This window comes from Thamnophis sirtalis, unplaced genomic scaffold (assembly GCF_051295495.1).
Source record: "Thamnophis sirtalis isolate CommonGarterSnake01/CBP01778 unplaced genomic scaffold, rThaSir2_p1.2 scaffold_1, whole genome shotgun sequence".
Taxonomy (NCBI): Eukaryota; Metazoa; Chordata; class Lepidosauria; order Squamata; family Natricidae; genus Thamnophis; species Thamnophis sirtalis.
In genome coordinates this window covers 172,514,622-172,542,336 of record NW_028261381.1, presented here as the reverse complement: position 1 = coordinate 172,542,336, position 27,715 = coordinate 172,514,622, and the positions used below count along the sequence as shown (strand labels likewise).

Sequence of the window (27,715 nt, the reverse complement as noted above, 5' to 3'; positions counted from 1 at the left end):
TTTTTTTTACTACCGGTTCTGTGGGCATGGCTTGGTGGGCATGGGGTGGCTTGGTGGGTGCGGCAGGGGAAGGATACTGTAAAATCTCTTTTCCCTCCCCACTCCAGGGGAAGGATACTGTAAAATTTACATTCCCCCCCCCACTCCAGAGGAAGGTTACTGCAAAATCCCCATTCCCTCCCCAGTCCAGGGGAAGGATACTGTAAAATTTCCATTCCCTCCCCACTCCAGGGGAAGGATACTGCAAAATCCCCATTCCCTCCCCACTCCAGGGGAAGGATACTGTAAAATTTCCATTCCCTCCCCACTCCAGGGGAAGGATACTGCAAAATCCCCATTCCCTCCCCACTCCAGGGGAAGGATACTGCAAAATCCCCATTCCCTCCCCAGTCCAGGGGAAGGATACTGTAAAATTTCCATTCCCTCCCCACTCCAGGGGAAGGATACTGCAAAATCCCCATTCCCTCCCCACTCCAGGGGAAGGATACTGCAAAATCCCCATTCCCTCCCCACTCGAGGGGAAGGCTACTGCAAAATCCCCATTCCCTCCCCACTCCAGGGGAAGGATACAGTAAAATCTTAATTCCCTCCCCACTCCAGGGGAAGGATACTGTAAAATTTACATTCTCTCCCCACTCCAGGGGAAGGATACTGCAAAATCCCCATTCCCTCCCCACTCCATGGGAAGGATACTGCAAAATCCCCATTCCTTCCCCACTCCACGGGAAGGATACTGCAAAATCCCCATTCTCTCCCCACTCCAGGGGAAGAATACTGCAAAATCCCCATTCCCTCCCCACTCCAGGGGAAGGATACTGCAAAATCCCCATTCCCTCCCCACTCGAGGGGAAGGATACTGTAAAATCTCCATTCCCTCCCCACTCCAGGGGAAGGATACTGTAAAATTTACATTCTCTCCCCACTCCATGGGAAGGATACTACAAAATCCCCATTCCCTCCCCACTCCAGGGGAAGGATACTGCAAAATCCCCATTCCTTCCCCACTCCAGGGGAAGGATACTGCAAAATCTCCATTCCCTCCCCACTCCAGGGGAAGGATACTGTAAAATTTTCATTCCCTCCCCGCTCCAGGGAAAGGATAGTGCAAAATCCCCATTCCCTCCCCACTCCAGGGGAAGGATACTGCAAAATCTCCATTCCTTCCCCACTCCAGGGGAAGGATACTGCAAAATCCCCATTCCCTCTCCACTCCAGGAGAAGGATACTGCAAAATCCCCATTCCCATGTGATCAGCTGGGATTCGGGAGGCAGAGAATAGATGGGGGCGCGGCCAGCCAAGGTGGTTCTCTGAACTCCTCAAAATTTCCGCTACCAGTTCTCCAGAACTGGTCAGAACCTGCTGAATACTACCTCTGAACCCGAGGATGGTGCAACTATCATAAATACAACTGCCTGTGCTTTGATCCCCTGACCCTGAGGATGCTGAAACGGTTGTAAGTGTGAATACATGGCCATAAGTCCCTTTTTTCAATGCCGTTTTAACTTCAAAGGGTCACTGTGAACAGTGGTAAGCCCAGGACCGCTTGTATAGAAAGAGGAAGGAGCCAGCGAATCCCTCAACCGAACATCTTCAAACACGGAGCCTTCTGCCGTTACAGTTGTGTACTTTAAACCTTCCAACACACCTTTATTGAAGTGCGCCCAGCCTTTGTACTAAAGTTCACTAAAAGCCACCTAACCAGTTTTACAGGCAAGGTGGAAGAATTGCAACACAGGGGAAGAATTCATTTCACTTTGATGCCCGACCAAAGAGAGAGGGAGAGGGGGGGGGAAAAAAAGCTATTTATTTATTTCTAATTTTCCTGGGAGGCTGACATGTGTGTGGCAGACAAATAGGATCTTAATCAGTTGCAAGGAGAAGCGCCAACATCAGAACGGGCCTAAAGTTACGCCCTGCTTTGCAAAGGGTAGGTGTGGAGGGCCGAGGGTGAACTATTGCTTGAAGTACACGTTTTATACTGGGACAAAATTCAGCCTCCCCTCACAAATGTTAAAAATGAATTCTTAGCTTTCCGGTATAAAATCGCACGTTGTTACTTCTTGTTTCTCAACCCTTGGGCAATTTAAGACGTGAGGACTTCAATTCCCAGAATTCCCCTATCAGCACTGTTTCTCAATCTTGGCTATCTTAAGATCTGTGGACTTCAACTCCCAGAATTCCCCTGTCAGCAACGTCTTTCAATCTTGGCCATCTTAAGATCTGTGGACTTCAACTCCCAGAATTCCCTTGTCAGCAATGTCTCTCAATCTTGGCCATCTTAAGATCTGTGGACTTCAACTCCCAGAATTCCCCTGTCAGCAACGTCTTTCAATCTTGGCCATCTTAAGATCTGTGGACTTCAACTCCCAGAATTCCTGTCAGCAGTGTTTCTCAACCTTGGGCAATTTAAGACGTGAGGACTTCAACTCCCAGAATTCCCCTATCAGGAACGTCTCTCAATCTTGGCCATCTTAAGAAATGTGGACTTCAACTCCCAGAATTCCCCTGTCAGCAACATCTCTCAATCTTGGCCATCTTAAGATCTGTGGACTTCAACTCCCAGAATTCCCCTATCAGCAATGTCTCTCAATCTTGGCCATCTTAAGATATGCAAATTTCAACTCCCAGAATTCCCCTATCAGCACTGTTTCTCAATCTTGGCCATCTTAAGATATGTGGACTTCAACTCCCAGAATTCCCCCGTCAGTTGCCAAACGTCTGAATTTTGATCGTGGAACCACGGGGACTCTGCAATGGTCCTAAATGGTGAAAAATGATCCGAAGTCCTTTTTCCCAGTGCTGCTGTAATTTTAAACAGTCACTAAACGAACTGTTGTTAAGTCGAGGACTACCACAAAAGATATTTATAATTTCTCTCTCTCCCACAGAGAACCTCTGTGATTTGCTCTGCCTTGCAGGTGATTCCAAAATAGATGCCTCTTTCCTAAAATGTGGACTTATATTTAGAGTCTGCGTACACATCGCACACAGGAAAACAAAAGGAAATTCTAAGTTACTGGGCCATTTTAAGCTCTCCTTGGTGTACTAATCTGTTCTCCCGGCTAAAAATAAGATGTTCCAGATGTGGGCCTAAACCAAAACACTGCAACGTCACCCTTCACCTCTGATTGCACCCAATTTTAGGTGGCAGAAGAGTGAGGAGTCCAGGACAAATCTGCAACGGAGGTGGCCATTGCTGAAAATTAAAACCTTGGTGCTCTTTTTAAAGGACACTCTTAAAATTACGGAGACGGAAACCACTATTTTGGAAACAAGGCTGTTGGCTCTTTCCATTTTTTCCCCCTGGGCGGAGCAGGTCAAAATTGGATTGTTTATGTGCGTGAAAGGGGTGGGGAAGAAAGAAAAAAGAAAGAAAGAAATGGAAATAGAAACAAAGAGAAACAGAGACGGAAAGAGAGAGAGAAAGAATAAAAGACAGGGAAAAGGAAGAAAAAGGAGGAAAGGAGACAGAAAGGGAGAGAAAGGGAAGGGAAACAAGAAAAAGAAAGAAATAGGGAGAGAAATAGAAAAAGAAAGGAAAGTGGGAGAGGCAAAAGAAAGAGCGTGAGAAAGAAGGGGGGAAAGAAAAATAGAAAAAGAAAGAAAGAGGGAAAGAGAGAGAGAGAGAGAATAAAAGACAGGAAAAAGAAGAAAAAGGAGACAAAACGAGAGAACGGGAAGTGAGGAAAAAGGGAAAAGAAAGAAATAGGGAGAGAAATATAAAAAGAAAGGAAAGGGAGAGATAAAAGAGCGTGAGAAAGAAAGGGGAAAAAAGAAAAACAGAAAAAGAAACACAGAGAAAGAAACGAAGAGGTAAAGAGAGAGAGAAAGAATAAAAGACAGGAAAAAGAAGAAGAAAAAGGAGAAAAGGAGACAGTGAGAAAACGGGAAAGGAAAAAGGGAAAAGAAAGAAATAGGGAGAGGAATAGAAAAAGAAAGAGCGCAAGAAAGGAAAAAAGAAAAACAGGAAAAAGAAATAAAGTAAAAGAAATAGAGAGACAGAAAAAGAAACAAAGGAAAACAGAGAAATAGAAAAAAGAAATAGAAAAAGAAATTAAAGAAAAAATATAAAAAGAAATGAGTGAACAAAAAGAAAGATGGAAAGAAAGAAGGAAGGAAAGAAAGAAAGAAAGCAGGCTGGCAGGAAGGAAGGAAGGAAGGAAGGAAGGAAGGAAGGAAAGAAAGAAAGAAAGAAAGAAAGAAAGAAAGAAAGAAAGAAAGAAAGAAAAAGAATCCAAGGATGCTTATAGCGAAAGAGGCTCTAAAAAGGCTATTTATGGTAACCAGGATGAGTTACCATTCTGGGCATCTCCAGCTGTGCAAAGAAAGGTTCAATCAATTTGATGCATTAAAGGCAAAGGCAAAGAGACAGGAAGCAGCTTTAAAATACGAGCTGGATGCTAAATCAAGAAAGGGAAAAAGGGCAGGAGCAAAGAAAGAAGGAAAGTGCAGAGAAAGAGGGGGAAAAAACCCAGTTTTTGTTCATACATTTTAATACGGAGCATCTCCCCCAAAACCAGTATGTTCATCTTTTTTCTTTTGTCTCCTTGTTGTTGAAATGAGCTTCTTGCAATGCCACCATTTATTTCATGAACTGATATCTCATGAAGCAGAGATGGGTTGGTGCCAGTTCGGCCGAACCGGTGGTGGAAATCAGGCCTGGGTCCCAGAACCGGCAACGACCCAGGCCTAACACCCCCCCGAACTGGTTCCTTTGCTGCCGCTGGGCCGCCGCCATTTTGGATTTTAGTGACTGTGTTTGCGCAGTTCATTGTAAATTGCTCTGCGCATGCGCGAAGAGCAATTTACATTGAACAGCACAAGTGCGCATAGCACGCGTTGTGTACATGTTGTGCGCGGGTTGCAAACCGGTAGTAAAACCGGCAGCATCCCACCCCCTGTCACGAACCCAATAATGTCTTCATGTTACTCCCTTTTGTAAAGTTTGGGGAAAAATCCAGGGGTGGGTTTCAACCGGTTAGCGGCGGTCCCCACAAACCGGTTGGTTGGCGAACCCGGAAGTAAGTAACTTCTGGGAACAGCGAAGGGTTCACCCGCCTGCCCGCGCTCCTTACCCAGTTTTGACGAGTTCTGCGCTTCCACGCATGCGCAGGACGCATAAAGCGCCTGCGCGATCCTCCAGGAGCAGCTGGAGCATCGCACAGACGCTAGTACGCATGCGTGCACCGCGCGCGTGCACGAGGACGCCGCCGGCCCCGTTCCAACCGAACCGGTTGGAATGAGGCGAGAAACCCACCCCTGGAAAAATCATACCCCTTGATGTAACCTCTCTTTCAGCATTCTCTTCCTCGATAACTCTTAAGGGTTTAAATAATGGAATTAAATAACGGAATGTATTATTTCACATACACATGTCTCCTAGCACTGATGAGGTTACCTAGCTGGGTTATGAAATGTCTGCAAGAAAGCAACCGAACACAAAAAGCACCAAGAATCTAACAGTCCTCCTCCTCCCTGGCTCCCTTCCAGCACTGATGAGGTTGGCGTCAGGCCTGCAATAATATTCCTTTTAGAATTTTGCCCTCCCACACTTTCTCTTATTTCATTATACTGTTTCATTAGTATAGTTGATGGGAGGGGGAATAGAAAGGAGTAGGATTGTGGAATGTGTTGTTGTCATTCTTTACTAGAAGCCCAAGGTCATCTTTTGTCTCCACATCTTTGCACCTGACCGGAAACAGCTGGGTGTAGATGCCAGCGTGGAAGAAGAAGATTGGACCATGTGATGGATTTGTGGGTGTGGGGACAAGATCATGAACTTTCAACTGGGTGGGATTCTGATGTCATTTCCAGTATTGGGATTAACACAGAAGTGCTAAGATGTCTGCTTTAGTAAATTGGAACTTTAAGGATCGTTTTGCCTTGGACTCTGATTTAATTCCACATGATACTTGGAACGCTGACATTTGGGTCATGAAACGTCTTCAAAACAACAACCAAGGCCAGAGAGCATTAAGGATCCTACAATCGTTTTCCTCTTCCACTCTACAAACCCCACTCCCTTCTATGTATTATTTCACACTAGCTGATAACCCGGAGTTGCCCGGGTATTTATTTATAGTGGGGGGGGAATGTCCGGACCAAACTTAATTTCTAATGTTGGATTTTCCCCCCTTACCAGAGGGAGCCCCCTTGTAGAGGACTGTGAAGCCGTTATCATGGCGACTCCACTGTGCTGTACAGTAGAAGCCATTTTACGGCAGTCCAGTAGAAGCCATTGTAAGGCACAACAGGCTGTATCTTAACAAAGCACACCCTCTGAGGGGTGTTAGGGGTGTCTTACCCTCACAGGATTTGTTTCCAGAGATTAAGTCATCTGTGTACCAAGTTTGGTTGAAATTGTTTGAGGCATTCCAGGGTTATGTTGGAACACACCCACACAACACACACCCCTTCTAGCATTGATGAGGTTCCCTAGCTGGGTCACCAAATGTCTGCAAGAAAACAGCCCAACTCAGAGAGTATCTAGGACCCCGTTTTTCCAACCCAGAGCTACACATATTCCCTTCTATCAATAACACATTAATTGTACGTGCCACTTACATTATGTCTGAGGCATGGCAAGCGCAGTATTTTATTGATTTATTTTTCTCTCTCTCCAGCTCTCTTGGACAAAGAGGCAGCCGAAATTGGTCTGGAATTGCTTACAATAAAGACTCCTTTTCCACCAATTTTTCTCCGCTGCTGAGAAATGATTCAGCTGCAACATCAGAAGCTACGGAGTGGCTTTACAGATCTGCCTTTTAAGAGGTTGGGATCTTTCTTTTCAAAGCGGGGGAAGATTTATTTGACTTTTTCTCATTCAAATATAACTCATCCAATCTCCTTCAAAGAAACCGAAGAGGGGCTAAAGAGAGAGAAAGGGAGAGCGGCTGATATACAGGAAGTCCTCGACTTACGGCCACAAGGGAGCCCAGCATTTCTGTGGCTAAGTGAGGCATTTGTGAAGTGAGTTTGGGCCCCCCACTTCTACGACCTTTCCTGCCCCCGTTGTTAAGTGAATCCATGCAGTTGATAAAGTCAGTAACCCGGTTGTTAAGCGAACCTCCTGGGTTTTCCCCATGGGAACTTGGCTTGTCAGAAGGTTGAAAAAGGGGATCTCATGTGTCCCCGGGATACTGTGACCGTCATAAATATGAGCCAGTTGCCAAGTATCTGAATTCTGATCATGTGGATGCTACAAAAGCTGTTACTGGGAAAAATGGCCATAACTCACTATTTTCAGTGTCGTTGAAACAGTCACTAAATGAACTGTTGTAAGTTGAGGACTATCTATCTATCTATCTATCTATCTATCATCTATCTATCTATATCATCTATCTATCTATCATCTATCTATCTATCTATCTATCTATCTATCTATCTATCTATCTATCTATCTATCTATCTATCTATCTATCTATCTATCTCTATATATCTATCATCTATCTATATCATCTATCTATCTATCTATCTATCTATCTATCTATCTATCTCTATCTATCTATCATCTATCTATATCATCTATCTATCTATCTATCTATCTATCTATCTATCTATCTCTATATATCTATCATCTATCTATATCATCTATCTATCATCTATCATCTATCTATCTATCTATCTATCTATCTATCTATCTATCTATCTATCTATCTATCTATCTATATCATCTATCTATATCATCTATCTATATCATCTATCTGTCTGTCTGTCTGTCTGTCTATCTATCTATCTATCATCTATCTATCTATCTATCTATCTATCTATCTATCTATCTATCTATCTATCTATCTATCTATCTATCATCTATCTATCTATCTATCTATCTATCTATCTCTATCCATCCATCCATCCATCCATCCATCTCTACCTACCTACCTACCTACCTACCTGTACCAACCTACCTACCTATCATCTATCTATCAACATTTCAAAAGCAGACACAAGGCTGAACCTTGGTTAAGCTATGATCAATTACTTAAACCTGGTTTGCTAAATCAGTGCTGCCCTGGAGCAATTCCGGCTGCCAATCCAGGAGACCAATTCATTGATTAGAATACAGGCAGTCCTTGACTTACAACAGTTCATTTAATGACCGTTCAAGGTTACAACGGCACTGATAAAAAGTGACTTTGGACCGTTTTTCACACTTACGACCGCTGCCACATCCCCGCGGTCGAAATTCAGACGCTTGGCAACTGACTCATATTAATGACCGAGGTGGCGCAGTGGTTAGGGTGCAGTACTGCAGGCCACTTCAGCTGACTTTTATCTGCAGTTCAGCGGTTCTAATCTCACCGGCTCAAGGTTGACTCAGCCTTCCATCTTTCCGAGGTGGGTGAAATGAGGACCCGGATTGTTGTTGGGGGCGATATGCTGACTCTGTAAACCGCTTAGAGAGGGCTGAAAGCCCTATGAAGCGGTATATAAGTCTAACTGCTATTGCTATTGCTATTCTCCTCTCAAGAATCGGTGCTTGGAGAAATCTAGAAAGCGAGACAACTTTCACCAACTTCAAAACAAAACGAAATAATCGTCACCTGATGACTGACAAGAAGGAAAAAAAAGGTTGCTCAATCCAGGTGGAATTTCTCCATTCCAAAGCGGCTCCATCAAGTGCCTACAAGAGACTCTTCAATGGCATTTTCTGCAGCCTATAAACACGCCACACCCCAATCCTGGCCAGCTTCGACCCACAACTCCGCACGCAGGGTTTTCGACTGGAATTTTTCTCTCCAAAGCTCACGCCTGCAAAATTGAGGACCGATTTTTCCACGGGGAGGGTGGCTTACAGGTAGTCCTCAACTTACGACAACAATGGAGGACACTCCCCCCCCCCAATTCTATGTTGCTCAGCGAGAAATTGGTTCAGTGAGTCTGGCCCCGTTTTACGACTTTTCTCGCCACGCATTTCACTGCATGCATGTGCAGTGGGTTAAATTAGTAACACGGTTGTTAAGTGAATCAGTCTTCCCCCATCGACTTTGCTTGTCAGGAGGTCGCAAAAAGGGAGTCACGTTGACCCCTGGGATACTGCAACCGTCATAAATGCGAGTCAGTTATCCAAGCATCTGAACGTAAATCACATCACCATTGGGGATGCCGCAATGGTCGTAAGACTGAAACATCTACATAGGAAGCTTTTTTCAGTGCTGCTGTAACTTTGAACAGTCACTAAATGAATTTGTTGTAAGTCGAGGACTCCCTGTTTCCCAGAGAGGTGGCAAAATAAAATCCAAATGCAAAAAAGCATTACAGGGAGTCCTTGACTTACAACAGTTGGTTTAGCGACCGTTCGACGTTACCGCGTGGACTGCAAAAAGTGACTTAGGTAGGACTATTTTTCACATTTACGACCGTTGCAGCATCCCTTTGGTCACATGAACACAATTCAAATGCTTGCCAAGCGGTTCATATTTATGACGGTTGGAGTGTCCTGGAGTCATGTGATTCCCTTTTGCGACCGTCCGACAAGCAAAGTCAACAGGGAATCAAGACTCACTTAACAACTTCGTCACTAACTTAACAGCGGCAATGATTTACTTAAGAAGTGTGGCAAGGAAGTCATAAAATGGGCCAATTGCAGTCGTAAGTCGAGGCCTACCTGCACAGGTAGTCCTCAATGTAGCACCATTCATTTAGCGACCGTTCGAAGTCATGACAGCCCTGGAAAAAGTGACTTATGACCAGTCCCCATTCTTATAACCATCACAGCATCAGTTTACATGTTCAAAATTTGGGCACTTGGCAACTGACTCACATTAATGACGTCCCGGGGCCACAGGATTCCCTTTGGCGACCTTCTGACAAGCAAAGGCAATGGAGGACACCAGTTTCACTTAACGTCTGTGTGATTCACTTAACAACAGCAGTGCTTCGCTTAGCAAACAGCAGCCGAACGGTTTGTAAAATCGGGCCTTGCTCACTAAACAATTTCTCTCGCTTAGCAAGAGAAAGCCTGGCCTCAATTGTGGCTGTAAGTCGAAAACTCCCCATATGAAAATGTGCTCAGGCTGAAGGGATCAAACCTCAGGGCTCTGCTACCCATGTTCCTGAGTCGGTTGCCAAGGCCCAACGGCTCAAAGGTCAGTGCCTTCTGAGTCACCAGCCCAGAGAGACAGGATGAGATAATTAAATGGATGATATTAACTCGCAGGTGCTGGAGAAGACTCCTGCACTGAGTCCCTTGGACTGCAAGGCCATCCAACCGGTCAGTCCTAGAGGAGATTAAACCCTGATTGCTCTTTAGAAGGTCCTAAATCCTGAAGAGGAAACTCAAGTACTTTGGCCACCTGATGAGAAGGAAGGACTCCCTGGAGAAGAGCCTCATGCTGGAAACGATGGAGGGCAAAAGGAGAAGAAGGGGACGGCAGAGAATGAGGTGGATGGATGGAGTCTCCGAAGCAGTCGGCGTGAGCTTAAATGGACTCCCGAGGATGGTAGAAGACAGGAAGGCCTGGAGGGACGTTGTCCATGGGGTCGCAATGGGTTGGAAACAACTTCAAAACTAACAACAAATAATTAACCACTCAAAATACATTTGCATGACTGAAAGGATCATTTTGAAAAGAGATCTATCTGGTGCTTTTTTGTTGTTAGTTGCAAAGTCATGTCCGACCCATCGCAACCCCTTGGACAATGTTCCTCCAGGCCTTCCTGTCCTCTACCATCCTCTGGAGTCCCTTTAAGCTCACGCCGACTGCTTCGGAGACTCCATCCAGCCACCTCATTCTCTGCCATTCCCTTCTTCTTCTTTTGCCCTCCATCATTCCCAGCATGAGGCTCTTCTCCAGGGAGTCCTTCCATCTCATTAGGTGGGCAAAGTACTTGAGTTTCCTCTTCAGGATCTGGCCTTCTAAAGAGCAATCAAGGTTTAATCTCCTCTAGGACTGACCAGTTGGATGGCCTTGCAGTCCAAGGGACTCAGAGCAGGAGTCTTCTTCTCCAGCACCAGAGTTCAAAGGCCTCCATTCTTTGGCGCTCGGCCTTCCTTATGGTCCAACCTTCACAGCCATCCATTGCAACTGGGGAAACCAGAGCCTTGACTAGACGCACTTTTGTTGGCAGGGTGATGATATCTCTGCTTTTTAGGATGCTGTCTAGATTTGCCATTCTGGTGATACTTCAAGAGAAGATTTATTCTATGTTGTTAAAGGAGGTCACTTTTTGGGGGAGACTTTGGGGCCCCAAATGACTCCCATATTTTCCGTTGCTGAGTGATACAGTGGCGAAGTGAGTTTGGCTCCATTTTACAACATTTCTTCCCACGGTTGTTAAGTGAGTGGCTGCAGTTGTTAAAGCTAGCGATATGGTTGTTAAGTGAATTTGGCTCCCCCATGGACTTGGCTTGCCAGAAGGTTGCAAAAGGGGATCAACGTGACCCCAGGAAGACTCCCACCGTCGCAAATACGAACTGGCTGCCAAGCCTTCGACATTTTGATTACGCAGGCAAATGGTTGTTAAGTGTGAAAAATGGCTGTGCCGCTGTTACTTCAAACGGTTCACTAAATGAATGGTTGTAAGGTGAGGATTACCTAAACTGTAGAACAGTGTTTCTCAACCTTGGTGACTTTAAGTCCTGTGGACTTCAACTCCCAGAATCCCCCAGCCAGCATAGTTATGCTGGCTGGGGGATTCTGGGAGTTGAAGTCCACAGGACTTAAAGTCACCAAGGTTGAGAAACATTGCGTGTAGAACAAAGCTAGAGTTCAACCAATAAATCAGAATAGCGCTGGAAGGGACCTTAGAGGTCTTCTAGACCAGTGTTTTTCAACCTTTTTTGTGCAAAGGCACACTTTTTTCATGAAAAAAATCACAAGGCACACCACCATTAGAAAATGTTAAAATTTTTTTAACTCTGTGCCTATATTGACTATAGGCGGGTGTTTTTCCCACGGCACACCTTACACTATGTCACGGCACACTAGTGTGCCACGGCACAGTGGTTAAAAAACACTGTTCTAGACCAGCCCCCTGCTGAAGCAGGAGGCCGCATACCATTTCAGAGAAATAGTTGTCCAGTCTCTTTGTAAAAATCTCCAGTGATGGGAGGCCCTTACAACTTCCAGTGGGAGGTCGTTCCACTGGCTAATTGTCCTCCACTGTTAGGAAGGGCCTCCTTAATTCCAAGTTGCTTCTCTCCTGGATTAGTTCCCATCAACAATATTCAGCCCTTAAAAATCAGAATAGCATTTAAAGAGACTCAAAAACAGAGTCAGCAGCCGATTCAATGAAACGGCAAATACCAATGGAGTCCTCAACATACAACAGTTCATTTAGTGACCTGTTCAAAGCTATAACAGCACTGAAAAATGTGACTTATGACGCACTTATGACCTTTTTCACACTTACAACTGTTGCAGCACCCCCCAAAGCCACGTGGTTTACATTTGGCTGCTTGATCACTGACCCATGTTTATGACGCTTGCCGTGTCCCGGAGTCATGTGATCCCCCTTTTTACGACCTTCTGGCAAGCAAAGCCCATGGGGGAAAACAGATTCACTTAACAACCGTGTTCCTCATGGAAGAACTGCAGCGATTCATTGAAGAGACACGGAGAGGAAAGTCGTAAAATGGGGCCAAAGTCACTTAACACATTTCTCACTTGGCAAAAAGAAATTGGGGGCTCAATTGTGGTCGTATGTTGAGGACTACCTGCTTAAAAAAAAATGCCTTGGTTTGGCCAGTGGCAGGAGTGGAAAAACTGCTTGGCCTCCTTCTGCAGGGTCTAGGCACAGAATTCGAGAAATTCTGCCAAAAATCTCAAAAGTTGGATGAGAACCGAACGGAAAACTTCCTGGACCTGGGATGAGAGCTTCAGTTCCTGGCATAATCCTTTGTCCTCCGCGTTAACCAGTCAAACGGGGAATAAATTAAAGCTTTTTGCCCCTGGCTGCATGGCTAATCTTCTTCCCTTCTCATCAACCTTCCTCCCAAAATACAGACGAACCCCGCTTCCAAATAAAGCACGTAAGTTGTGCAGAGGAACGACAACTTCAATCGTGCATCCCTTCTTTTAACGGATCGCCTCAAAGCCTTCCAATTTTGGAGCACTCTACCTTAAGGGCCCACGCACAGCCCTAGGTATTTATAGAAGAAGGTCTCTTCCGGAGTCAAAACTTTCCTACGTTTTAAAAAAAAGTTTTTTATTTTTAGTCTGATACACACATTTACAAGTATACAGTCTCTTAGTTCTTATTCTTATCCCGTTTTAACACTTTTAAACATTCATTTTTCCATATAAAAAAATAAAATATATGATCGCGATTGCTTTGCTTACCATCCCATACAGTTATTTTGTTTTGCCTTCACTCTACTTTCATTTCCTTTCCTTTTCTCCCTCCCTCTCTTCTCTCCTTTCTTCTCCTTTCCCTTTTCTTCTTCCCCTTCCTCTCCCCTACTCCTCTCTCTACCTCTTCCCCTTCATACCCTCTCTCCTCCTCTTCCTATCCCTCCCCGTCTTCCTCTCCATTCCTCTTTCTTCTTTCCCTCTCCTTCCCCCTCTTCTCTCCTCTCCTCTTCCTCTCTTCCTTTCCTCTTCCATTGTTGTGGTTGCCCATTTTCCTCTTCTGTCTGGTGCATTTTCAGGATAGTATTCTAGAAAACCCACTTCTAACTTTATATTTGCCATTTTATATGCAATTTTCCTTGTTATATTTTCCAATCTGTTTTTTTTACCTATGTCTCATTCTTTGAACATATACTTATGTATGTATTAGTACTTTACTGCTTTTCTAGAAAACTTTCCTACTCTTAACCTTCATATATAGAAATAGAAATAGAAATAGAAATGGAAATGGAAATGGAAATGGAAAAATATATATATATATATATATATATATATATATATATATATATATATATATATATATATATATATATATATATATATATATATATATATATATATATATATATATATATATATATATATATATATATATATATATATATATATATATATATATATATATATATTTAAAGTCACAACCCCTGGTATGCCCAAGAGTGGGAGGAAGGTCACACTTCCACTCTCTGTCATTAGGCTCGTCACAAGAGTCCATCCAGACAGAAACCCAATATTTTTACTGTTGCCTTTGTTATATTTGTGTTTTTATTTGTGCTGATAAATAAATAAAGGAAGACTAGTATAGATCTATTTCAAGCTATTTAGCTCTCATCAGCTAGCCATATCCTTACTGGGATTCGAACCTGTGCTCTATTGCCTTCCCAGGCAGGGAGTTAACCATTTGAGCTACAGAGAACGACTCCTTTTATCAGCCAGCCAGGGTGGGAGGTATATACTTAAAGTCACAACCCCTGGTATGCCCAAGTATGCCCCACACTTGGGCATACCAGGGGTTGTGACTTTAAGTATATACCTCCCACCCTGGCTGGCTGATAAAAGGAGTCGTTCTCTGTAGCTCAAATGGTTAACTCCCTGCCTGGGAAGGCAATAGAGCACAGGTTCGAATCCCAGTAAGGATATGGCTAGCTGATGAGAGCTAAATAGCTTGAAATAGATCTATACTAGTCTTCCTTTATTTATTTATCAGCACAAATAAAAACACAAATATAACAAAGGCAACAGTAAAAATATTGGGTTTCTGTCTGGATGGACTCTTGTGACGAGCCTAATGACAGAGAGTGGAAGTGTGACCTTCCTCCCACACTTGGGCATACCAGGGGTTGTGACTTTAAGTATATACCTCCCACCCTGGCTGGCTGATAAAAGGAGTCGTTCTCTGTAGCTCAAATGGTTAACTCCCTGCCTGGGAAGGCAATAGAGCACAGGTTCGAATCCCAGTAAGGATATGGCTAGCTGATGAGAGCTAAATAGCTTGAAATAGATCTATACTAGTCTTCCTTTATTTATTTATCAGCACAAATAAAAACACAAATATAACAAAGGCAACAGTAAAAATATTGGGTTTCTGTCTGGATGGACTCTTGTGACGAGCCTAATGACAGAGAGTGGAAGTGTGACCTTCCTCCCACACTTGGGCATACCAGGGGTTGTGACTTTAAGTATATACCTCCCACCCTGGCTGGCTGATAAAAGGAGTCGTTCTCTGTAGCTCAAATGGTTAACTCCCTGCCTGGGAAGGCAATAGAGCACAGGTTCGAATCCCAGTAAGGATATGGCTAGCTGATGAGAGCTAAATAGCTTGAAATAGATCTATACTAGTCTTCCTTTATTTATTTATCAGCACAAATAAAAACACAAATATAACAAAGGCAACAGTAAAAATATTGGGTTTCTGTCTGGATGGACTCTTGTGACGAGCCTAATGACAGAGAGTGGAAGTGTGACCTTCCTCCCACACTTGGGCATACCAGGGGTTGTGACTTTAAGTATATACCTCCCACCCTGGCTGGCTGATAAAAGGAGTCGTTCTCTGTAGCTCAAATGGTTAACTCCCTGCCTGGGAAGGCAATAGAGCACAGGTTCGAATCCCAGTAAGGATATGGCTAGCTGATGAGAGCTAAATAGCTTGAAATAGATCTATACTAGTCTTCCTTTATTTATTTATCAGCACAAATAAAAACACAAATATAACAAAGGCAACAGTAAAAATATTGGGTTTCTGTCTGGATGGACTCTTGTGACGAGCCTAATGACAGAGAGTGGAAGTGTGACCTTCCTCCCACACTTGGGCATACCAGGGGTTGTGACTTTAAGTATATACCTCCCACCCTGGCTGGCTGATAAAAGGAGTCGTTCTCTGTAGCTCAAATGGTTAACTCCCTGCCTGGGAAGGCAATAGAGCACAGGTTCGAATCCCAGTAAGGATATGGCTAGCTGATGAGAGCTAAATAGCTTGAAATAGATCTATACTAGTCTTCCTTTATTTATTTATCAGCACAAATAAAAACACAAATATAACAAAGGCAACAGTAAAAATATTGGGTTTCTGTCTGGATGGACTCTTGTGACGAGCCTAATGACAGAGAGTGGAAGTGTGACCTTCCTCCCACACTTGGGCATACCAGGGGTTGTGACTTTAAGTATATACCTCCCACCCTGGCTGGCTGATAAAAGGAGTCGTTCTCTGTAGCTCAAATGGTTAACTCCCTGCCTGGGAAGGCAATAGAGCACAGGTTCGAATCCCAGTAAGGATATGGCTAGCTGATGAGAGCTAAATAGCTTGAAATAGATCTATACTAGTCTTCCTTTATTTATTTATCAGCACAAATAAAAACACAAATATAACAAAGGCAACAGTAAAAATATTGGGTTTCTGTCTGGATGGACTCTTGTGACGAGCCTAATGACAGAGAGTGGAAGTGTGACCTTCCTCCCACACTTGGGCATACCAGGGGTTGTGACTTTAAGTATATACCTCCCACCCTGGCTGGCTGATAAAAGGAGTCGTTCTCTGTAGCTCAAATGGTTAACTCCCTGCCTGGGAAGGCAATAGAGCACAGGTTCGAATCCCAGTAAGGATATGGCTAGCTGATGAGAGCTAAATAGCTTGAAATAGATCTATACTAGTCTTCCTTTATTTATTTATCAGCACAAATAAAAACACAAATATAACAAAGGCAACAGTAAAAATATTGGGTTTCTGTCTGGATGGACTCTTGTGACGAGCCTAATGACAGAGAGTGGAAGTGTGACCTTCCTCCCACACTTGGGCATACCAGGGGTTGTGACTTTAAGTATATACCTCCCACCCTGGCTGGCTGATAAAAGGAGTCGTTCTCTGTAGCTCAAATGGTTAACTCCCTGCCTGGGAAGGCAATAGAGCACAGGTTCGAATCCCAGTAAGGATATGGCTAGCTGATGAGAGCTAAATAGCTTGAAATAGATCTATACTAGTCTTCCTTTATTTATTTATCAGCACAAATAAAAACACAAATATAACAAAGGCAACAGTAAAAATATTGGGTTTCTGTCTGGATGGACTCTTGTGACGAGCCTAATGACAGAGAGTGGAAGTGTGACCTTCCTCCCACTCTTGGGCATACCAGGGGTTGTGACTTTAAGTATATACCTCCCACCCTGGCTGGCTGATAAAAGGAGTCGTTCTCTGTAGCTCAAATGGTTAACTCCCTGCCTGGGAAGGCAATAGAGCACAGGTTCGAATCCCAGTAAGGATATGGCTAGCTGATGAGAGCTAAATAGCTTGAAATAGATCTATACTAGTCTTCCTTTATTTATTTATCAGCACAAATAAAAACACACATATATATATATATATATATATATATATATATATATATATATATATATATATATATATATATATATATATATATATATATATATATATATATATATATATATATATATATATAGTGTCACAACCCCTGGTATGCCCCAATTATGGGAGGAAGCTAACTGCTTCCATTCTCTGTCCATCGGCTCGTCACAAGAGTCCATCACGACAGAAACCCAATATTTTTACTGTTGCCTTTGTTATATTTGTGTTTTTATTTTGAATCCCAGTAAGGGTATGGCTAGCTGATGAGAGCTAAATAGCTTGAAATAGATCTATACTAGTCTCCCTTTATTTATTTATCAGCACAAATACAACAAAATGTAACAAAAAGGCAACAGTAAAAATTTTGGGTTTCTGTTTGGATGGTCTCTTGTGACGAGCCAAAGGACAGAGAATGGAAGTAGTGATCTTCCTCCCATATTTGGGCATACCGGGGGTTGTAAATCTAAATGTATGTATGTATGTATGTGTGTATGTATATATGTATGTATGTATGTATGTATTTATTTAGTGTCACAACCCCTGGTATGCAAAATTTGGGAGGAAGCTTACTGCTTCCATTCTCTGTCTATCGGCTCATCACAAGAGACCATCCAGACAGAAACCCAATATTTTTACTGTTGCCTTTGTTACATTTGTGTTGTATCTGTGCTGATAAATAAATAAAGGGAGACTATATATATATTTCTATTTATTTACATATATACATATATACATATATACATATATACATATATACATATATACATATATACATATATACATATATACATATATACATATATACATATATACATATATACATATATACATATATACATATATACATACATACATACATACATACATACATACATACGTGTGTGTGTGTGTGTGTTTTATTTGTGCTGATAATGGAAGCAGTTAGCTTCCTCCCATAATTGGGGCTTACCAGGGGTTGTGACACTAAATATATATATATATATATATATACATCTCCAATTCTACGCGGGAGAAAACCCGAATAACTAGAGACCTACATACTAACACCCGCGAAAACCTTAGAAAACACACACACACAAACACACACACACATATATATGTAGTTTTTCCTCCCCCGCCCACAACTTCTCTCTCTTTCCTGCCTCTGGTTAAAAGTAACTTAGAAAACTTAGTTGTGCAGTTCCAGATGTGTGGGAAACGCAAATTTAATTCCAATATGTGCCATTCAACGCTGGCAATTCCACCACCCCCCCCCCCAAAAAAATCCTGCAGGATAGAAGATTGGGGAAGGTGGGGGGGAGTATTGTAACCAAATCAACAAACGTTCTGGAAAAAGCTAGGCCAGGTTTACACTACCTAACGCAATCTGACCGACAAGCGCCAACATGCAAATTTGCAAAAAAAAAAGAAAAAAAAAAAGAAGTTATGGTTAGCGTCGGTTCACCTATTAATTTCCTTGTTCTCGTGCTACAGGGCAAAGATGCAGATCTAAAGTCCCCAAAGCCACCGTCTCTGGGAAGCTGAAAACAATGTGTGCAATTAAAAGCACACAAAGGAAAAAAAGGAAATCTGCATTTGCCAAAGCGCGTATTTTAATTTCACGTTTCCTCGACTTGGAAGGCGAAGGGGCGGATGGGTGCATTCACCATTGGGTCATCCTCCCCCGAGGCCTCCCCCTTGGTAGGACCCTTCGTCACCTTAGGTTGGGGATCCTCTTCCAGAGGTTGTTGGCCCCAGATGACTCTTTTCCGGTGGCATCTGGGGGCCTTCTCTTTACCGCCGTGGCAGTTGGCGCGCACGTTTGCGGCCTTGGGGCTGGAAGCCAAGCACTCTGACGCTTTGTGGCCAAGTTGATAGCAATGGTGGCATAGGAAGGGGCAAAATATTTTTGCATTTCTTTTATGCAGTCCTATTTTAAAGGGGGAGAGGAATGCTTTTGAGGAAGTTCGAAAAATTGGATCCTACGCCCGATTTGTTGGTCCCAAGTTTTGAATTTTTTCCCTCCCCGCTGAGTCCAAACAGCTATGTTGAGATGACTCATCGGCTGGCACCCACCAGAAGGGCGTGGAAATTTGCCTTTTATAACTGCCAGGTGAGGCCTGTGTAGCTGTGGCTCTCCTCTCTTTTTATGGCCATAGTCAAACACGGTTTTCTGAAAAGCCAAGTTCTCCATAGAACGTAGGATAATTAAGAGTTGGAAGGGACCTTGGAGGTCCTCTAGTCCAACCCAGTGCTCAGGCAAGGAGACCTATAACTATTTCAGACAAATAATTGTCCAGCCTCTGCCTGAAAGCCTCCAGTGATGGAGCATCCACAACTTCTGCAGGCAAGCTCTCATCTCACCTCTATCAATACAGGTAGTCCTACACTTACAACAGTTCATTTAGAATAGAAGATAGAATGGAATAGGGAACGGAATGGAATGGAATAGAATATAGAATGGAATATAGACTGGACTGGACTAAGGGCTAAGTATAGAATAGAAGGGAATGGAATAGAGTAGAATGGAATGGAATACAGACTGGACTGGAATAAGGAATAAGAATAAAATAGAATAGAGTAGAATGGAATGGAATAGAATGAAATATTCTATAAGGAATAAAGAATAGAATAGAATGGAATGGAATGGAATATAGACTGGACTGGAATAAGGAATAAGAATAAAATAGAATAGAGTAGAATGGAATGGAATAGAATGAAATATTCTATAAGGAATAAGGAATAGAATAGAATGGAATGGAATGGAATATAGACTGGACTGGAATAAGAATAGAATGGAATGGAATAGAATGGAATATAGATTGGACTGGAATAAGGAATAAGGAATAGAATGGAATGGAATATAGACTGGACTGGAATAAGAATAGAATGGAATGGAATAGAATAGAAAGGAATATAGACTGGACTGGAATAAGGAATAGAATGGAATGGAATGGAATATAGACTGGACTGGAATAAGAATAGAATGGAATAGAATAGAATAGAAAGGAATATAGACTGGACTGGAATAAGGAATAGAATAGAATGGAATGGAATATAGACTGGACTGAAATAAGGAATAAGAATAGAATAGAGTAGAATGGAATGGAATATAGACTGGACTGGAATAAGAATAGAATAGAACGGAATATAGACTGGATTGGAATAAGGAATAGAATATAATAGAATATGGAATGGAACTTTATTGTCACTTTAAATGTACACTAATCAGCAGACATTAAAATGAAATGGCCCTAAAAACATTGTAAAATCAGGTCAGTCCTGTTACTGTCTAGCTTTATGACCATAATGAGCAGGCTCATTATGGAGAGGAGAAAAGCAATGATCCTTCATTTTTCACGTTTTATCTGACATTTGTATCGTTTGGGGTGTGTGTGTGTGTGTGTGAAGATAAAAGTGGGAACTCTATTTCACCCCTAAATGGTTTGAGACAGGATTAGAACCCCTGACCACTGCCCCCATTCCGACATTTACAGGCAGTCCTCGACTTACGACCACAATGGAGCCCAACATTTCTGTTGGTAAGTAAAACATTTGTTAATTGAATTTGCCTCATTTTACCACCTTTCTTGCCACGGTTGTTAAGTGAATCACCGCAGCTGTTGTTAACGTGGTTCTTAAGTGAATCAGTCTTCCCCACTGACTTTATTTGTCAGAAGGTCACAAAACGGGACCATATGACCCCCCGGGACAATGCGACTGTCATAAATAGGAACCGGTTTCCAAACACCCGAATTTTGATCACGTCACCAAGGGTCGTAAGTGTGAAAAATGATCATAAGTCAGTTGTTTTAATGCCGTTGTGATTTTGAATGATCGCTAATCGAGGACTCCCTGTGTTCTACACGGTTAGGATTAGGGTTAATGTTTGACACTTGTTAGGGACCAAACCACCAATTCAACAGCATCAGATCATCATCTCTGCCCAGCTTAGCTAAGACCCCTGCCATGCCCAGTAGCATCTCTGCAGGGATGGTAAACAAAGATGGCGGCTTCAACCGCATAATCCCAGGCTCGCGGCTTTGCACAAGCACATATAAAGGCAATTGGGCTTCTGTCACATAGTGGCCACTGACATTCTGCCTTTTTTGAGGCCCCCGAGGATAACGTTGGGGGTCCTCAGACAATTCCAGCAAATATAGATGACATTACTAATGTCTTTCTCCCTCAGCAACTTTAAGATGTGTGGACTTCAACTCCCAGAATTCACCAGCCAATTCCTTCTTCCCTTTCTCCCTCCGTCCCTCTTTTCCTCCGTCCCTCTTTTCTTTCCTTCCTCCCCTCCCTCTCTTTTCTTCTTCCCTCCCTCTCCCTCTCTTTCCCTTCCTTCCTCCTCCTTTCTTCCCTCTCTCCCACCTTTTCCTTCCTTCTCTTCCTTCCTCCCTTCCTCTGCCTTTTCCTTCTTCCCTCTTTTCTTTCCTTCCTCCCCTCCCTCTCTTTCCTTCTTCCCTCCCTCCCTCTCCCTCCCTTTTCCTTCCTTTCCTCCCTTTTCCCCTCTGTCCCTCCTCCCTCTATCCCTCTCCTTTTCCTTTCTTCCTTCCTCCTTCCCTCCCTCTCACCTTTTCCTTCCTTCTCTTCCTTTTTCCTTCCCTCCTTCCTCCCCCTCCTCTTTTCCTTCCTCTCCCCCTCCTCTCCCACCCTCCCTCCCTATCTATTAGTTTTCAGTCTTCATTCAGGAAAAATGTAAAATCCTATCTTAGCACACAGGATGTGCCTGTCTCATTCTATCAGATCATCACCTTCCAAATGAAGAATAACAGAGTTGGAAGGGACCTTGGAGGTCTTCTAGTCCAACCCCCTGCTTAGGCAGGAAACCCTATACCACTTCAGACAAATGGTTATCCAACATCTTCTTAAAAACCTCCAGTGTTCTTCCATATGTGTTTGTCTGAACTGCCTAGTTTCATCCTACAGAACAAACAGATGTTGAACCTTCACACCAATGCATAATTGGGACATCTGGAACTCACTGCGACAAGTACTGAAGAGAAGGGGGGGCAAAATGCTCAAGAAAAGGAATTTAAATCTCTAGAGCAGTGTTTCTCAACCTTGGCAACTTGAAGATGTCCGGACTTCAACTCCCAGAATTCCCCAGCCAGCATGAAGTCAGGACATCTTCAAGTTGTCAAGGTTGAGAAACACTGTCCTCAACACTAGCATGCTGGCTGGGGAATTCTGGGAGTTGAAGTCTGGACATCTTCAAGTTGCCAAAGTTGAGAAACACTGCTCTAGAGACAAATGCAATTGTCTCTCAATGGGCCATTATGTCAACAGAACCCCACTTAAGAAGATGTTGGCCTTCCGACTCATATATTGATTAGGAAATCCCCCCTCCCCATTTATATCCGGGCTATTTTATATCAAGACTAACTGCATTCACATCTCAGCGGAGGACAGTCTGTTTAGAAACAGTCGGGGCAAAACATTCCAAATTAAGAAGAAATTGGAGCTAGCATTCTGAACTAAATGCATGACTTAAAAAAATAAATAAATGTATTTCGTGTCTTTTTTAAGAAGTCATTTCCAGAATTTGGGTACCACCTGGGTGTGTGTGTGTGTGTTATCTAGAGAGGATAAAAAAAAGTGAAGATGCTCTCCAGCCAACAAAGGGGGCAGGCCTGCAGTGGCATGGTTTGTGGCTGCCATCTTGACTTTTTTGACCTCAACATCTGTGGATTCAAAGTAATGCTTGGTTAATAGTGGGCCTAATTTTCTCCATATCTGGGCTCACTCTGTCCCAGTTCAGATCTCTAAGGATTTTGCTAAGTTTGGAGTGTAGGATAATAACAATAATAATAATAATTTATTTGTCAGTGCACAACATATGTACAATGAGATTGGTTGAGCTCCCTCAGTGCATTCTCCCAACACAATACAACAAACTCCCCCTGAAAATGATGCACGCCAAATCAGAACCACAAAAAGTTACACATTGAAAATTCTGGATGTGCACCCCAAAGCAATTCAGGTTCAAAACCTCACCCATATCTGTCACAATAACCCTCTTGTTCTGGCTAAAATCATCCCATAAAATAATTCTAACACAGTTGCTTTCCCAAATCTTTGGTAAATTACTCCAAATTGGGTACAGGTAGTCCTTGATTTACAACCATTCATTGAGTGATGGTTGCAAGTTATCGCAGCACTGAAAAAAAAACGATTTATGACCATTTTTCACGCTTACAACTGTGGGTCATATAATTAAAATTTAGATGCTTGGCAACTGGCATGTACTTGTGACTGTTCCCGAATCACATGATGACCATCTGTAACCTTTCCCAGCCAGTTTCCAATAAGGTGGCACAGTGGTTAGAGTGCAGAACTGCAGGCCACTTCAGCTGAGTGCTAGCTGCAGTTCGGTGGTTCAAATCTCACTGGCTCAGGGTTGACTCAGCCTTCCATCCTTCTGAGGTGGGTAAAATGAGGACCTGGATTGTTGTTGGGGGCAATATGCTGACTCTGTAAACCGCTTAGAGAGGGCTGAAAGCCCTATGAAGCGGTATATAAGTCTAACTGCTATTGCTATTGCTAAGCAAAGTCAATGGGGGAAGCCAGATTCACTTAACAACCATGGGATTCACTTAACAACTCCAGTGATTCGCTGGCAAAAAAGTGGTAAAATGAGGCACAATTCACTTAACATCTGTCCGCTTAGCAATAAAAATTTGAAGCTCAATTGTGGTCATTCACTGAGCACCACCTGTAAAAGTAGTTATTCTTTGCGTTACAATACCCATCACAACGGGGACATTAAAACTGACTTAAAGGTTGCCATGTTTGAAAATCTTCCAAAATATTCCTGTTAAGACAAAACACAATGAAATGACCAACGCCAATTCTTGTTTTTATAATACGTACATATAATCCTCTATTTATGACCACAATTGGGCCCAAATTTTCTGTTGTTAAGGAAGAGCGTCGTTAAGTGAGTTTTGCCCCATTTGTTTTACTACCTTTCTTGCTACAGTTAAGTGAATCACTGCAGCTGTTAGCAATATCGTTGTTAAGTGAATCTCGCTTCCCATTGACTTTGCTTTAGGTGGTCGCAAAAGGGACATGACTCTGGGATGCTGGAACCGTCATAAATATGAGTCACTTGTCTGAATTTTGATTACATGACTGTAGAGATGCCACAATTGGTTGTAAGTGTGAAAAAGGTTTATAAGTCACATTTTTCCCCAGTGCCGTTATAACCTCCAACAGTCACTACATGTAAATGTTGTAACTTGAGGCAGTCCTCAAGTTACGACCATTCGTTCAGCGACTGTCCAAAATTAAAACGTTGCTGAAGGAAGAAGGGACTTACAACCGATCCTTGAAATGTGATATGTCGTTCTGAGCACGAAGGGAAAAAAATTGGGGACTTTTAAAGACCGAAGCAACAGCTGGCTTCATGTGACCAAGCCATAGCTGGCCCAATTGTGGTTTATAAACAGTGCACATTTGGCAAAGGTTTCTGGAACAAGCCAAAATCCAAATAACTCTGCTTGAATGTTGAAATGTTGTATATGGAGTTCAGATCATGCATAATATTTCAAACAGCCAGCTTAGAGGCAGAAAGTCTGTTTTTTTTTTTTGGGGGGGGGGGGCTGCAAATGCAGTAAAGTCAACTTTGGCTAAACCACGATTATGATTAAACCATTATGATTAAGCCGGTTGGACTCCAAAGCTGTGCTGGCTATTTCTTGAAAGAACCAAAATGGTGGGTTTTTCCCCCCAATCTTGGGGAACTTTAAGATGGGTGGACTTCAACTCCCAGAATTCCCCAGCCAGCCATGCTGGCTGGGGAATTCTGGGAGTTGCAGTCCACCCATCTTAAAGTTCCTAAGGTAGATATAAACACCACAACTTTTTTTTCCAAATGTCTACAGTTCAGCGCCGAGTTCAGATCTTTCCCTCTGCCTGGCAGACACACACACACACCCCACACACAATCCCTTCCCCACAAAAGACAACAGCCCTCGCGTTTGCACAATGGCACTAAGCTAGTTAAGTCTTGATCCAGGCTGCCAATTCTGCATGTCCCACAAACCAGCCCTTTGGGTTCTGTGTGAAGTCAGAGAAGGGGTTCGTTTTTGGGAAAGCAGGTTAAGCGTGTCCTGTGAATGCAGCCCTTGGAGGGGGCGGAGGGATTTCATTTTGTTAGAAAGGGAGAGGTGAGCAGCCTTCGAAGCAGAAGAGCAGGGATGCAAGGGGGGAGCATCCCCCCCCTCCCACCCTCCCAGGCCCCAGCTGGTCTCAATAAAAGAGGCGGCAGCAATATAAGAAATGACGAATAAGGCTCCACAGCAAATTGGTAAAGTATGAGTTTCTTAGAAGGGTCCCAGGAGTTTTCCTTCCCCAGGAATGCAAACAGGGACCAAAGAGATAGGGGAGGGGGGGGGTGAAGCACATTTACCAGGAAGAAAGCTTTCCAATTCTGCGGGGCTCCCCAAACAACCCCCAGGAAAAAGTCGAAGGAAGGAAGGAAGGAAGGAAGGAAGGAAGGAAAGAGAGGGAGGAAGGAGGAAAGGAAAGAAAGGAAGGAAAGGAAGGAGGGAAGGAAAGAGAGGAAGGAAGGAGGAAAGGAAAGAGAGGAAGGAAGGAAGAAAGGAAGGAGGAAAGGAAAGAAAGGAAAGGAAGAAAGGAGGAAAGGTAAGAGAGGAAGGAAGATAGGAAGGAAGGAGGAAAGGAAAGGAAGGAAAGGAAGGAAGGAGGAAAGGAAGGAAGGGAAGGAAGGAGGAAAGGAAAGAAAGGAAGGGAAGGAAGAAGGAAAGGAAAGAGAGGAAGGAAGGAGGAAAGAAAGGAAGGGAAGGAAGGAGGAAAGGAAAGAAAGGAAGGAAGGGAAGGAAGAAGGAAAGGAAAGAGAGGAAGGAAGGAGGAAAGAAAGGAAGGGAAGGAAGGAGGAAAGGAAAGAAAGGAAGAGAAGGAAGGAGGAAAGGAAAGAAAGGAAGGAAGGGAAGGAAGAAGGAAAGGAAAGAGAGGAAGGAAGGAGGAAAGAAAGGAAGGAAAGGAAGGAGGAAAGGAAAGAAAGGAAGGGAAGGAAGGAGGAAAGGAAAGAAAGGAAGGAAGGGAAGGAAGAAGGAAAGGAAAGAGAGGAAGGAAGGAGGAAAGGAAAGGAAGGAGGGAAGGAAGGAGGAAAGGAAAGAAAGGAGGAAAGGAAGGGAAGGAAGAAGGAAAGAGAGGAAGGAAGGAGGAAAGAAAGGAAGGGAAGGAAGGAGGAAAGGAAAGAAAGGAAGAGAAGGAAGGAGGAAAGGAAAGAAAGGAAGGGAAGGAAGAAGGAAAGGAAAGAGAGGAAGGAAGGAGGAAAGAAAGGAAGGGAAGGAAGGAGGGAAGGAAAGAAAGGAAAGGAAGGAGGAAAGGAAGGAAGAAAGGAAGGAAGGAAAGGAAAGGAAAGAAAGGAAGTGCTTAGAACAACTTTAAGGGGAGCAGAAGAACGGAGTAAAACTTTTTCCACCCCTACATAACAAAAAACGGCAAAAGATAAAAGCAGGAGAAATGATTACTAAAGGGACTCGGATGGAAACCAGTCAATCAGCCCATCAATCAATCAGCCAGCCAATCAATCAATCAGCCAATCAATCATTCGGTTAATCAACAGACAATCAATCAACCAATCAACCAATGACTCGTCTTTTGGAGGGGAGATGCAAAACAAGGAAGGGGAGCTCTGGACCCCCTTTCCCCCCCCCAAAACAAAGGCATTCGGGGAGGGTCCGGATTGAGGAGCCGGGGGGGGGGTCGGGCGTGAGAAAGTGGGGCTCCTCTCTCTGGTCCCGCGTGGAGAGAGGGAGGGGGGGGCTCCTTACCGACCACCAGGCACAGCACATCCAGCGCCACGAACAGCTTGGTGCGCTCCATCGCGCTGCGCCCGCCGCTTCTGCGATCCAGAGGCTCACATCGCGCAAGGAGCCGGCCGAAAAACGAGCCCCAGCGCCGCCGCCGCCGCCGCCGCTGCAGCTTTCGGAGGGGAGGAAGCCGAGAGGCGGAGCCGGCCGGGTGGGTGAGATCGGCCGGGGCGGAAAGCACCGCCCTCGCTTCGCTTTTCTAGCTTCTCTCCTTCGGGGCGAGGCGCAGGGCCGGACTTAAGCCGCTCCCGCGGGACGCGCTCCAAGCATGTGCAGAGTGCCTCGCTCTTGCGACACGCAACTTGGGATCAGCTGACAACCTGCCCCACCTGTTGGGACGGAGCAGCGGGCGGAAGGCGCTTGAGGAACCGGGGTTCCTGAGCACGTCAAGAGTGACGAGGGATTTCAAGGAGGAGGAATAGAGTAGAATGGAATAACTGAGTTGGAAGGGACCTTGGAGGTCTTCTAGTCCAACCCCCTGCTTAGGCAGGAAACCCTACACCACTTCAGACAAATACTTGTCCAATCTCTTTTTAAAAACTTCCAGTGTTGGAGCATTCACAGCTTCTGGAGGCAAATTGTTCCACTGATTGTTTCTAACTGTCAGGAAATTTCTCCTTAGTTCTAAGTTGCTTCTCCCCTTGATTAGTTTCCACCCATTGCTTCTTGTCCTGCC

General features: G+C 43.7%; 1 protein-coding gene across 1 annotated transcript in view; it reads right to left on the bottom strand.

Annotated features, from left to right (window-relative positions):
* The window catches only part of PLPP2 (phospholipid phosphatase 2), a 56,279-nt gene extending 29,112 nt beyond the window's left edge, over positions 1 to 27,167 (bottom strand). The window contains exon 1 of the mRNA XM_087703311.1: positions 27,001 to 27,167. Coding sequence (XP_087559437.1) covers positions 27,001 to 27,052 — 52 coding nt within the window. The 5' untranslated portion in view covers positions 27,053 to 27,167. The remainder of the gene's footprint in view (positions 1 to 27,000) is intronic.
* Positions 27,168 to 27,715: the final 548 nt, after the last annotated feature.